The sequence below is a fragment of the Agelaius phoeniceus genome, chromosome 1, assembly GCF_051311805.1.
Source record: "Agelaius phoeniceus isolate bAgePho1 chromosome 1, bAgePho1.hap1, whole genome shotgun sequence".
Taxonomy (NCBI): Eukaryota; Metazoa; Chordata; class Aves; order Passeriformes; family Icteridae; genus Agelaius; species Agelaius phoeniceus.
The window spans coordinates 141893549-141906250 of NC_135265.1; the positions used below are offsets into that span (position 1 = coordinate 141893549).

The 12702-nt window shown below is 38.3% G+C and overlaps 1 protein-coding gene across 2 annotated transcripts in view; it reads left to right on the forward strand.

Annotated features, from left to right (window-relative positions):
- Nucleotides 1-12702, forward strand: part of MTBP (MDM2 binding protein) — a 29699-nt gene that overhangs the window by 14051 nt on the left and 2946 nt on the right. For both annotated transcript variants that reach the window (XM_077188585.1, XM_054641987.2), the window contains exons 14-20: nucleotides 555-719; nucleotides 1081-1174; nucleotides 2843-2998; nucleotides 5112-5207; nucleotides 8306-8572; nucleotides 9776-10007; nucleotides 11114-11227. In XM_077188585.1, the coding sequence (XP_077044700.1) occupies nucleotides 555-719; nucleotides 1081-1174; nucleotides 2843-2998; nucleotides 5112-5207; nucleotides 8306-8572; nucleotides 9776-10007; nucleotides 11114-11227 (1124 nt within the window). The remainder of the gene's footprint in view (nucleotides 1-554; nucleotides 720-1080; nucleotides 1175-2842; nucleotides 2999-5111; nucleotides 5208-8305; nucleotides 8573-9775; nucleotides 10008-11113; nucleotides 11228-12702) is intronic.

Genomic DNA, 12702 nt, shown 5'->3' on the forward strand with positions numbered 1-12702 from the left:
AGATTTCTGTAAGTAGTCTTGTCTCCCACCCCACACCCCTGCTAACTTAGTCATTCTCAGATTCCTGTCTGCTTCAACCCTGAAGCTGGGCTTGCTTTAGAGTTTGTGTTTTAGTTTCTTTTGAGTGGTCACCCATTTCCATTAAGAGGCTGAGTAGGAGCAGTTGGGATTCACTGATTGTCCTAAATCACACCACAGTTACCTGACCCTTGATATAATGACCAGAGACCAGAACAGGCTGTCAGTGACTCAGCAAGCCCAGGCGTTTGTCTCTGGAGGATTCAAACCTGGATACACTCAGAAATGCATATTTCCAGAAGTTAAAGGACTGTAAAAACATGAATCACATGCAGCTTCAGCTCTTCTCACTGCTGTTTTTTCACTTGTCTTTGGAATAAACCACCCACATCTTACTGGTACAATAGTAAATGCCAAGTTAACTTACTTGTGTTATGGGTTTTGGGTGGGGATTTTCTTGTGTAATTGTTTTTCGCAGGTTCCTGTTGTTCTTTGTTACTTAGCAGATGCAGTACCTTTTATTTTTTCTTTTCTAGAGAGAAAGGAATTGACCAAGCAGCCTGTAGTTATTTCTACCAATGAGTTTAAAAGCTTATTAAAACTCACAAGAGAATGTTTTTTGGACCTGTGCAGCACTAATCTTCCTAAACCTGTTCTACAGAAGGTCTGCAATAAAACCAGGTCATGCACTGAGACTCATGGTAAGTATTTTTATTTACAAAATTTGCTGCTTATTTTCCTTGGATGTTTTCTCATACTGGTTGTCAATCTTTTACTAAAAGGAGGAAAGTCTTTTTAACAAAAGGGGAAAACATGAAAGAAAAAGTAAAGCAGCTTTCTAGGCTTATTTTGCAAACTGAAATTACCCTTGCATTTCCTTTTTCTTCCTTGACAAAAAAAAAAGTCCAGAAAGCATTTCTGATTGCATCACCAATGTTGTATTTTGTTTACATACTTTTAGAGAGTGGCATTGAGGAGTATCTATAGATAAAGGACTGTATATCTATCTCTTTAAGGAATAAGATTCTTTATTTAGGGTTGTCCAATATGTATTTCTTGCAGAGCCTGATTTAATAGAGCCAAATCCATTGGAGTGGCCAGAAAGACATGTTCTTCAGAATTTGGAAAACTTTGAAAAAAACAAACAAAAAATGAGGTAATAATGAAATACTGTTGATTTTCTTTGGAGTAGCCATTGAACTTTACTATGGAGGAACTTTATATGTTGATAACCATAGTGTAAACTGTTTTCACATTTTGATAATCTTTCGAAGAAAATATTGTTTAAGGCTAAAACTATTTTTTGTCAATTTCCAAAGGTGTAGTTTATGGTATTTAAAGAAGTATTGTTTGGATTTTTATTGACTAAATGCAACTGGAAGCTAGCTAAAAGTATAATAGTTCTAAAACTAAATTACCAAAATGGCACTTCTAGAAAATAGTAGCCATGGTAGGAAAACATACAAAAGCTTTTCTTTCTCACAAGATACCCTAATAAATATAAATAATTTAGCTGTTTTTGTCAACATGTGCAACATGTTCTAATCTTGTCATATTTCCTAAATAGTCAGTTGATAACATATATCAATAGTTGATAGTCAATAGTTGATACCATATATCAAGTAATTTTGAAGTCAAAGAGCCTATTGGTTTTATGTTTAAATTTATATTTAGTTATGTTTTGCCTTCAGTACTGTTCACATGAAACCCATAGGTCTTTGTGTCCCTTAAGACAGCCTGTTGATTTCAGTTGAGCTCTCACTTTATATAAGACTTGGCAAGGAATGTTTAGGTTGGGTATTAGGAAAAGGTTCTTTACCCAGGCTGTGGTTGGGCACTGAACAGGCTCCCCAGGGCAGTGGTCACAGCACCAGCCTGCCAGAGCTCAGGAGGAGTTTGGACAGTGCTCTCAGGCCCGTGGTGACTCTTGGGGATGGTGCTGTGCAGGGCAGGAGTTGGACTCAGTGATCCTTGTGGTCCTTTCCAACTCAGCCTGTGCTGTGATTCTGTGGCTTAATGGTCTTTGGTAATGTTCATGTTCTTGCTGACAGACCTGTCGAGGCAAGTGTCCAGCTGTCCTTTTCTGAGTCACTTCAATTTCTCTCTTTCAAGTACCATAGGTGGCCATGGCTTAGACTGGAGTTCTGCACGTGATAAATTCTCACATTAGCTTTCTCATGGTAGTATTATTATCATCATCATCATTGTTATTATTATTACTGGCTTTTGTTTCTCAAGCAGACAAAGTTCTTCCTTTAATTAGCTGTCAAAAAGGTTCCTGAAGGACCTTTCTGTTACATAGTCAGTGTTTATTTTATAGTTCACCATCTGAACTGAGTATCTTTTTTATCCTGCATCAGGATACAATGTGTTGCTTAAAAAGTGAGAAAAGGGAGAACTTTGATTTACTTGATTGAAGACACTAAAAAAGAGTGGAGAGTTGCGTGCAGTAGTGACTTTATTGTTCCTTTCCTGTATATTGTATATTTTTAATTTTTTTAAATGGGAACCAAGTTTTGGTCAAAAAACAGAAAAAAGGGGTGAATAATCATCTTCCCATGTTGTATTTCATAACCACGCTCTAATTTCTTGAAGAAATTACTTTCTTCAGTTGAATTTTTAGATTATGTTTAACAATTATCATGTTCTTTATCATGAACATCTGTGTTAATGTTCTCAAGGAGCAACTTTGTTCATTTTACTTTGGTACTAGTTTAATTGCTCTAGGGTAGCAATGATTTAATATTTTTTGAAATATTAAATAAGTTTATGAGTTTATAAAAAAAAATCTTAGATTGCTCTTGGCTTGCTGCCTTTTTTCCAGAGTTCCTCTGTTTGCACATTCACCTGAGCAGCTGCTGGGACACAAGGACAGCCAGAGGGAGTCCCTGACGTTGCTGGATGCCAAAGAGCTGCTCAAGTACTTCACCCCAGAAGGGCTGCCCGTGGGGGAGCTCCAGCCACTCCAAGTTCCCAAGCGGTAGGAGCATCTTAAAGCCACTAACACCAAATTCAGAGCTGATATCAGTAGGGGGGTGTAAGCAAGGGTGGAATGGGAGTCACAGAATGGCTTAACTGGATTTGAGTTTATAACTTACAACATCTTTATGTCACATGCCTGCCAGTGAAATCAACTGTTTTGGTCTCTACTCAGTGTTGCTATTTAGTTCTTTCAGAATCTGAAATGGCTGGAGATGATGATCTTGGTCCTAGGCATTTAAATAACAAAATCATCACCTGAAGCACAAACTTGTTACTGGTAGAGCTCTGCCAAGCTGCTGCTGCCCTATGGGTCCATTTCCAAAAGAGTATTTCTAATAAAGCAGAAGCTACTGTGGCAGAGCTTTAATTTTTTTGGTGTGATTTCTTTTAGTGGAGGGGAGTCTAGGTGGGAAAACAAAACAAGAAAATATCTGAGCCTATTTAACTGTCTTTGTCTCCTGTCATGCTTTTTATAGATTCATGGAGTAACTGGAATAATTTTCAGGATCTGTACATCTATTAGAGTTAAGGCCAGACTCTATAAGAGTCAGAGAGTGTTTGTAGAAGCAGAACCTGTACTATTTGTGCAGTGTGTCACAGAGTGCTAGGTAGGCAAGACAGTCTTTGCAGTCACTACAATTATATTTGTTGACCTTTTTAATACTGAATAATAAAAACTATGATGCAATTACTTGATACAGCCCTTGATCCTTTTTCATGTAATAAGAGTGCTTGTGTGAGGGAAAGGTTCTGTAGTATTTTGGATTTTCTGTAGGATTTTTGAGACTTCTGTAAAATTGTTACTGAAGTTTTGAAACTAAACTGAGTATGTTCTGAGCAGACAGTTCAAGCAAATTAGAAAATATGCAGTAAAGATTTAGAATCTCCTGCTGGGTTCTTAATGAGCGGAGAAGATTTAGAATTTTGGCTAAAATATTTTCCTTCCAACTTGTTGTGTGGGAAAGAAGTGAATGATTTTTCACTAAAAAAAATCTATTTTTTTAGTCTTTGATTTTTTTCAAAGCCTCCAGAGAAGCACTATAGCATAGAATACCTTGAGTGTCTTGAATGATTTGCTTTGAGCTACAGATGAATGAGATTTGAATTTGAACTGAGTCCAGCAGAACACTGTACTCTGAGCTGCTTGCTCCCCTAGCAGTTGCTTTGAGCAAATTCCCTGGAATTAAGAGGAGCTTTGCACAGTAAGTGATCAAAAACAGTGAATATGGGCCTAAGGATCTTCCTGACCAAGAGAAGGATTGAGAGATTTTGAGAGAGGCTGGTGAATTGAAGGCATGTTCACCTTTTCTCTGTGGTTGAGCTTAGATAGAAGTTTGATAGATTACAATTTTGGCTGACAGTCTTTCCAAATCATCATTTTGCTAGATTTAGTATTGCATCTTTCCTGGATGTTTTTCTCAGATTATTCCAGTGGAAAAGGTGCAGAGGCAGAGTATATTAATAAAATTTGAAGCAATGTGTGAGTTTCAGATTCTGTTACATCTTGCCTTTGTGTCTTCCCTTCTTTAGAGATAAATGTCAGGGTATATGGAGATCTGGCAGCAAGATCTTTCTATCTGCCTTGCTAGGGCTTATTCCCTTGAAATACCCTCAAACAAATACACTCTTATGATTTAGCTGTAGAGAGTTACCAGCTGGAATTGAAATATCCCAGGAAACAAGCCATTAGTTCTGAAGTCTGGGAAAGATGAGTGTTAGATAGGCAACAATTTGAAGCTGAAGGGAAGGAATTCACTCCTCACAGTGTATGATTGAGAAGTGGGAGGTCACTTCCCAGTTCATTCTACTACTCAGGTGTCCCATGTGATATTTGCCTAGTTTTATTGGTTACTTGTTTGGAGCAGTGACCTTAACCATCTGAGAAATGTCTAAGAGCTTCTGTAACAATAATAGCTCGGTAGGAATGAGTTGAACTTAAATTCTCGCTTCAGTACAGATTTAATTTTCCATTGATGCTTTATCCTAGGGGCCTAGCTGCAAGACATGCTGTTTTGTCCTTCATATGTGAAGGCATTTGTTTCTGATTTTTGGAAGTATAATTTATCCTGAAGGTAACTGGTTAAAATAGATCTTTATTTTTCTCCTTTCAGTGAAAACGCATTTCTTTTGACACCAGAGCTTACTCCTCGAAAACTCAGAGGTTTGCCTTTTGAAAAAGCAGCTGGATGCCATTACCATGGACTTGAGTAAGTTTCCTGACTTCTTTTCTCAGATTTACTTTTTAGTTTCCAATCTAAGTGTAATTAGAAATGTTTCAAGCAACATGTTAAGGGTATGTTAATTATGGATTAAATGTCGCTGGTTTCAATTGCAACATTGCTGCCTTGATGGTAATGTAGAAACATTGAAGGTCTTTTTTTCTCAGTTGTACTGCTATGTCTCTTCTCAGTGTCTCTGAAAATTTTAATTCAGAGCTAAAAATGGCAAGGGAATTAGTACATATCAAGTTCCTAGTGAAGCACATGTTTTAAGTACATACATAGTTTCTGATTTTATATTTAATTGTTGACACTTTAAGACTGATAGCCAAAAGGTTTAATGATACCTGCTGTGATGCTGCTACCTGTATGTTCAGGGAGCCTGAAAACAGCAGCAGGCAAGTGTTAGTGGTAAGGATGTTCAAAAGTATCCATATGGCTAGGACTGTTAGTTAATCTCAGCCAGCCAGCAATAGTTATCTGTCAAAGCAAACAAATGGGCAAACTGTCACATGATCTAGCTGTATAAAAATAGGTTAAAAAAATACAAATATTGACATTGAGGAGAAAAGGAAAAAGGCTATAGAAATGCTGGAGTAGATAATTAAGCATAACTCTTCCATACAGGCAGTCTTATTGCAGTATATATTAAGAAATGCAGTGGATACCAAGCATAATTCAGTTTTTGTGCAAGCTTCTGCTGCCTCCTAAAATCACATTTTCAGATTATCAGAATTGACTGACAAGGCTGCTGGTATTTTTTCCCTATCGATTTTACAATTAGTTTGATTAAGTCTGTGTTTAATATCTGGTAATTTTAGCCAAGTTCTATAGGGCAATGGAGCACTCCTATCTCTTTAGTTATCTCTTTTTCTAAACAGTAGCTCATGAGCCTGTTAGCCTTTTTAGAATTGTAATAAGTGGCACAGAGAGGCAACTGGGTAGAAAAGAGAAATGCATATAGTAGGTGTGGGAAGAAACCACTTGGTCTGTTGTCTGTTGCTATGTGGTATCTTGCTGCCCTGCCTGACCTCAGCAAGGAGTGTGCCTCAGATTTCAAATTAGGCACAGCACAGCTTGTGCTGCCTCTTCTCCTAGCAAAATGTGACAGATACAGGCCATAGGGAGGCCTGGGTATTGTGGAGAGGAGGAAGATCCTGGCATATTAATATTGCAAGAGCAATGTGCTTAGCAGGGAAGGAAGCAGTAGAGTGGGAGGTAGTGTAGGACCAGAACATATTGTAACAAGAGTATTGTGGTTGTGGGGCAGATGTGTTTGGTACTATGAAGTTTTCATCTGTCCAGCTGCTGCATTTATATTTGGAGGTAAAGTCTTGTCAAAAAAACAAGGAGTAGCAATTATCATAGAATGGTTTGAGTTGGAAGGGACCTTAAAGATCATCTAGTTGCAGCCTCCATGCCATGGGCAGGGACACCAATATCTCACATATTTTTCCCCAGAGCTATTCTTAATTAACTTTTCACTCAGCCTGTATTTGTGCTGGCATTGCCCTTATCCAGGTGCAGGACCTTGCACTTGGCCTTGTTGAACCTCATGAGGTTTGCACAGGGCCACCTCTCAAGCCTCTGGATGGGATCCCTTCCCTCTAGTGTTGACCATGCCACAGAGCTCGGTGTCAATGGCAAACTGCTTTTCTGAAGTCCAGGGGTGAGCTTCCTGTGTGCTCTCCTTTTTGCCCTGAGGATCCCAAACTCCACTATTTAATGGTCCCTGCAGCCAAGGCTGCCCTTGAGCTTCACATTCCCCAGCACCCCCTCCTCCTTGGTGGGCACAGCACAGCACCTCACCTCACTCAGAGAAGGAAGTTACCAGTGCAGTCCAGGAGCCTCCTGGATTGCCTCTGTCCTACATATTGGCCCTCCAACTGATTATTGGGATGGCTGAAGTCTCCCATGAAGACTAGGTTTTGTGAACATGAGGCTGTTCCTATTTATGATTAAATAAAATTTTCGGTGCAATGAATATGTGCCAGACACTTGAATGCTGTTTTGCAAAGAGAAAGCAGTTGCCATGAAAGCAGTGAGTAAAATGACAATTTAACTTCTGAAGTTAAATTTTTTTTTATCTCTGTAGGGTATGTGACTACTCAGGGGACTGAGAATGTAAATAAGAAAAATTAAATACCTTGAAATTTTTAAGTTCAGACAGCTTACTCTCTTATCAGACAATGAATTTATTTCTAGTGGAAAGTCTTCCTCACCTGTAGAAATTTGATTCATCAGCCAGTTATTAGAAAAATTAATTTCTCCCTGAATATGAAAATACTCTGAAGAAAATGAAAACATCAGGACTAGCAATTTAACATGACTCCATGTTAAGAGATAAAAGTAAAGAATGTGTCTTGCATTCCTGAGAGTAGGAAACATTGCTGAGCAGTTTGAAGGGTGGGCTGAGCAAGAGCTCACACTGCTTAAAACAATTTGTAACAAAGAGGCTGGAATAAGACAGGGTTTACAGTTACCTTTCTCTGCACTACAGTAAGTTACTGGGTGATGAAACATTATTCTCTTGCAAGGAATCCTGGAAATTATTTGTACCAGAGAAGAGTTAGTTAAGATATTTTTGTGTTATATCATGTGTATGTTTCACTGAGTTAGCACTTGTTCGTTTGTTATCTTTCAGCCCCACTGTAGTTATTACAGTTTGTTCTGTTGATTTGGTTGATCAATCCACTTATTCATTGTAGTCAATAGGAAGCTTGTGCTTGTTCAGTGATACTTTTTTGTATTTTTAGTACTTAAAAAATGTGAATCTCTCATACATCAGTGTTTATCTCAGACAAAGCTAAAAGTTGCATTTCAAAGAGTTTGAGTCTTACAAGAACAGGGTAAAGAGTTACAAATAGTATAATTCAGCTTCTTTGTTGGAGTTGGACTTGAGTAGAGCAAAATCCATCAGGCAAATATTAATTTACTGGGCTGTTAAAAGTTGTATTTCAGAACAGTATACCAGTTCAAACAAAAAAAAGGTTTTGGAGTTCACATGACTGTCAAAAGTAAGTTTTTCTGATTGTAATAAAAGAGAGACTTTCTCTCACAGGTTTCTCACCCAATTTCAATTTTAGATACTGTCTTGATGACAGAAGAGCCTTGGAGAGAGATGTGGGATATGCTGAACTTCAGACTCGCCTTATTCGCTATGAAACTCAGACTACTTGCACCAAAGAGTGCTGCCCTGTGCCACTTGTCCTGAGTCCTCTCCCATCTCCTGCAGTCTTGTCAGAGCCTGGAAGTGTCCCTGATGGAGAGACTTTGCAAAGTGAATTCAAAACAGAGACATCAAGGCTAAAACGCAGATCAAAAGACCTGGATTACTTTTATCCCAAGAAAAGGTAATGCACTGAATAAAATGAATCTTTAGCATGAAATGTTTCAGTAGTCTCTTGTGAACTGCATCTTTTCTTTCATTTCAAAATGTTTTAGTGAAGCTATCTAGACAAATGTTCTAGTTGTTTAATCCTCTTCTGTAGGTTCATTTTTTTTCCTCAAGTGTGATCTCTCATTGATGGCATTAGATGAATCAAACCATGCAGCACAGCACACTTTGTTTAACAGATTTGGGGTTATATCCTGCAGTCTCAAGTGCCTTTGAAAAGATGACAGATAGCCTCATCTAGGACTGAAACAGTCAGGGCTCCTGTACTACGAATAAACAACTAAAGGTTTAGAAAGGCAAGGATTGTACAAACAGAATAATTGAATTTCTAATCCAAAGGACTGCTGGCATAAGATGACCTACCAAAGTTCAATCTTATTGTCAGGCTTGTTTATTAAAGGCTTTTCTGGAAGTTTGGTTTTTGAGATTTCCCTTTGTATCTTGTCCTCACTCTGAAGATGCAAACTCTGTCACTGAATAATAGCTGCTAGGTAACACTATTTCCAAATTCACTTTTTTACTGTAATACTTCTTCTTCCTTATTTCCAGGTTGATACCCTTTGTATTCTAATCACCATAAGCCTTTAACAGAGGTCTGGTTTTAGAAATAGGTATATCTTTTGCAGCTTACTGAATAGTTAGAAATGAAGATGTTATTATACTATATTTTGTAAATTGGACTTTGGAATTACTGATGCTCTTACAGTTGAAGGATCAAGGATTACAATGTTCCCATAGAATTATGATGCCCAACTTCTTGTAGTTAAATATGAGTTGTGACATTCCTATAGGGCCAAAAGAAATTAGATAATTTGAAGAAGTTTTGTCTCATCCGAAGACTGGAGGGCAATTCTCTTCCCAAGAGTTTTATTTTCTTAGTTACCTGATTTCTTCAATTTGTTTCTAGACCTTTTTAATCAGAGGTGCAATGGGTCTACATATCACTGCCCAATCTAGTCAGCAGAGTGCTCTTCTAATACAAAATATTTTACAGAATAGAATCCTGTCTTCCTGTCTGCTGTTTTCAGATGTTGTTTGCAGGAATGCTCAGTACTTACTGCTCTGAAGCAGCAGCCTCTCTAGCAGAAACAATGGCACTAAAAGAGTCGGTACAAAACCTGAAAGTTACTTTTATAGGGTTTTTTCCTGTTCCTTGTAGGCTGACCAAAAGTGAGAGCACAGAGTCGCTGCTGTGGCAGGCAGGGGGGAGCAGCAGGAGTCTCTGTGCCGTGGCTGTGCCGAGGAAGCGCTCGGACAGGTCCCCTTGTGTGGCTGCAGCGCCATCGAAACCGCCCGGCCACGGCCACCGAGCCGCCAGCAGGGCTGGCCCGGCTGCACAGCCCGAGCCTGCCAAGCCAGAGAAGGAGTCGCGATCCCAGAAACACACAAGGGTAAAAATCTGCCTTGTTCTCTGAGTGAAGGAGAGCTGTTTAACTTCTTTCCATGGGACTTGATTTGTAAAAAATTTTTTACTCAAGGTGAATTGTCTTCATCTGTGTTTGTTACTGAATTTCATTCTGTTCACCAGTGTAAGTGAATCCTGAAGGCACTGAGGAGAGTGCTGCAGAAACAAAGAATGAAAAAGTGTGCAAAGAAAATTTTATCATGCCCAGAAAATTAAGGCCGAGAGAGATAACGATGAGGAATAAAAAAGGTGGAAATGAATAGCAATTAATAAGAGTTATGAAATATAGATGATTAATGTAAAACCTAAAGGCACCAAAGAGATACATGTTCTGGAAAGGTCAAAGGCATCATGGAGGAACAGACTAGTCTGAGAATAAAGAGATTTCTATAGTTTTATAAATCCATTAATTGAAATAGCAGTTAAATAATTCGGTGGAATAATGTTTAATTATTAGCTGTGTATATTAGGAATGCCTCTTCTAAACTACAATACACAAAACTGTTCCTGACTTGGTGATACAAATTTTAAATTAATCCCAGGGTACAAGGAGAACACTGAAAGAATGTTAAGGTACTGTCAAAGGCAAGCTGGAATGGTCCAAGGAAGCATAAATTGGTGTGACTCATTCAGACCTACGGCAGACTTTAAACATCTCTGATGCAAAGAATGTCAGAGGAAATTATCTAATGAGACTTTAATGTCAGATTTTAATTTTTTTTTTAATATGTATGTATCAAACAAGGGAATATCAGTACAGCAAAAAGTGATAATTTTATATATCTTATTTTGGAGAAGAAAAACCCAAGATAATATTGACTTCTTTTTTATCTCCCAAGCTCCATGTGACTGTTCACTGATCCTTGATATGTAAGCATTTTTTTAATATTTTAAAATGAAGGAAATGGAAATAGATTGTTAAATAACTGCTCAGATTCAGGCAGTGAGCTGATCACATTTGGCAATAGATTAAAGGCAGGCAAGATCACAAAAGATCAGGTTTTCTGTGTTGGGCTTTTTTGCTTCCCATGGACAATTTTTTGTGTCAATAGTTGGGATGAACTTCTGAGTGAGTTTTCTTCTGTTTCCAAGATGCTGAAGGAGGTAGTTGCTAAGACTCTTCAAAAACATGGAATTGCAGAAGATCATAAGTGCTTTGCATCATGCAGCCAGCGTCTATTTGAGATATCAAAATTCTACTTAAAGGTAACTAGAAGACACACGCTTACAGTTCTTTATTCTTAGTTAAGTGAAACCACTCCTAAATAAAACTTGAGATAGCATGTGGGATATTCAGAGTTGATTAGGCTAATATTTCCCAGTGGTGTGTTAGTCATGTGTAGATTGTGTGGAGAGACCTTTGGAATTGTTGTCAAATGGAGAGGGTAGTTTTGCAATATAGTTTGGTGGGGTTTTGCTTGTTTTAAAACCTTCTAAAGCAGTAGCCTTTTATACATAGTGAAATAATGCTAAAGCATGGGCCTGTTAGGTTAGGTCACTCTTAAGAGCTGCAACAGCTAAGGAGGCAATAGAATATCTCCCAGCTGTAGCTGTGACAGCTCAGCTTTCTCCCTTGTTCTAAGGTTGTTGGCTCAATAAGAATCTTACAGAACTGACTCAGAAATTGCAGTTCCCTGACATGATGTTCTCTATTATTTAACACATACTGGCTCAGCAGCACCCTGTAGAATTGCATCAACCGCATGTTTAGGGGGAGATGAGAATTCTTTCCACAATATCTAGGAGACTGTGAGTCAATGCTGAAGCCTATATTACTTGGTCAGAGCACAAAATCAAGTTAATTACAGTATGGAGTAATTAAAAGCTATTGCTCACCAGCTGAGCTGCTGTTTTGTTCATTTGCATGTGTTTAACCTATCACTGTGGGTGAACCAGCTCAGCTTAGTCAACTTCAGTTATGGTGCTTTGAGCTAAAAGAAAGTTGAGCAGGGCTGGATGCTTACACAATCAGAACATCTTGCTGATAAGCACCAATTTCTTAAATAATTGGAACACAGTTGTGCAGTCATTCTGTAAGTGCTCCCAAAGTCTCCCTGAAATATACCCTGAAAGAAGATCTCCTAATCCAAAATCAGAAAGGGCTGCAGGTAGGGATGTGTAAGTAGAGCAAATCAGGGTTTGTGGTTCCATTTCAAGTAGAAAAGGAAAAGGAAGAATATGGGAGTGATCCTGTCCTTTCTAGAGAGACGTGTCACAGGATTGTGTTCTCCTGAACTTGCAGCTCCAAGTCTGTGGGAGTCCTTTGAACCCTTTTGTGTGCTGCATAATTCAAAAGCATGGTAACATAGGTATCACTTTCCTCTGGAGACAAGTAGTAAATGCATTTTCTTTCTCTCCAGGCAAGGTTTTGTTCTTGCTTTGTTTAAAAGAGTAGATGAGGTTGGACTCTTAAAATGGACTGCAAAACAGAAAAGCCATTCTAGATTTTTTTCCCTTTTCTGCACTGGTTTTCTTTTCTGATGTCTGCCTCTCTGTTCTTTGCCAGAACTCTGTTTTACAGGGTAAGCTTACAGCTGATTTCCATGTTTTTATAGAAACAGGATTTCAGTCAAGACTGTAAAAATTTTGAATATCATTGAAGAAAAAAATTCTGGAAATTGTGCAGAAAAATGCAGAAATTTAGGAAGACTCAATCATAATTGAGTAATAGGTTTGGACTG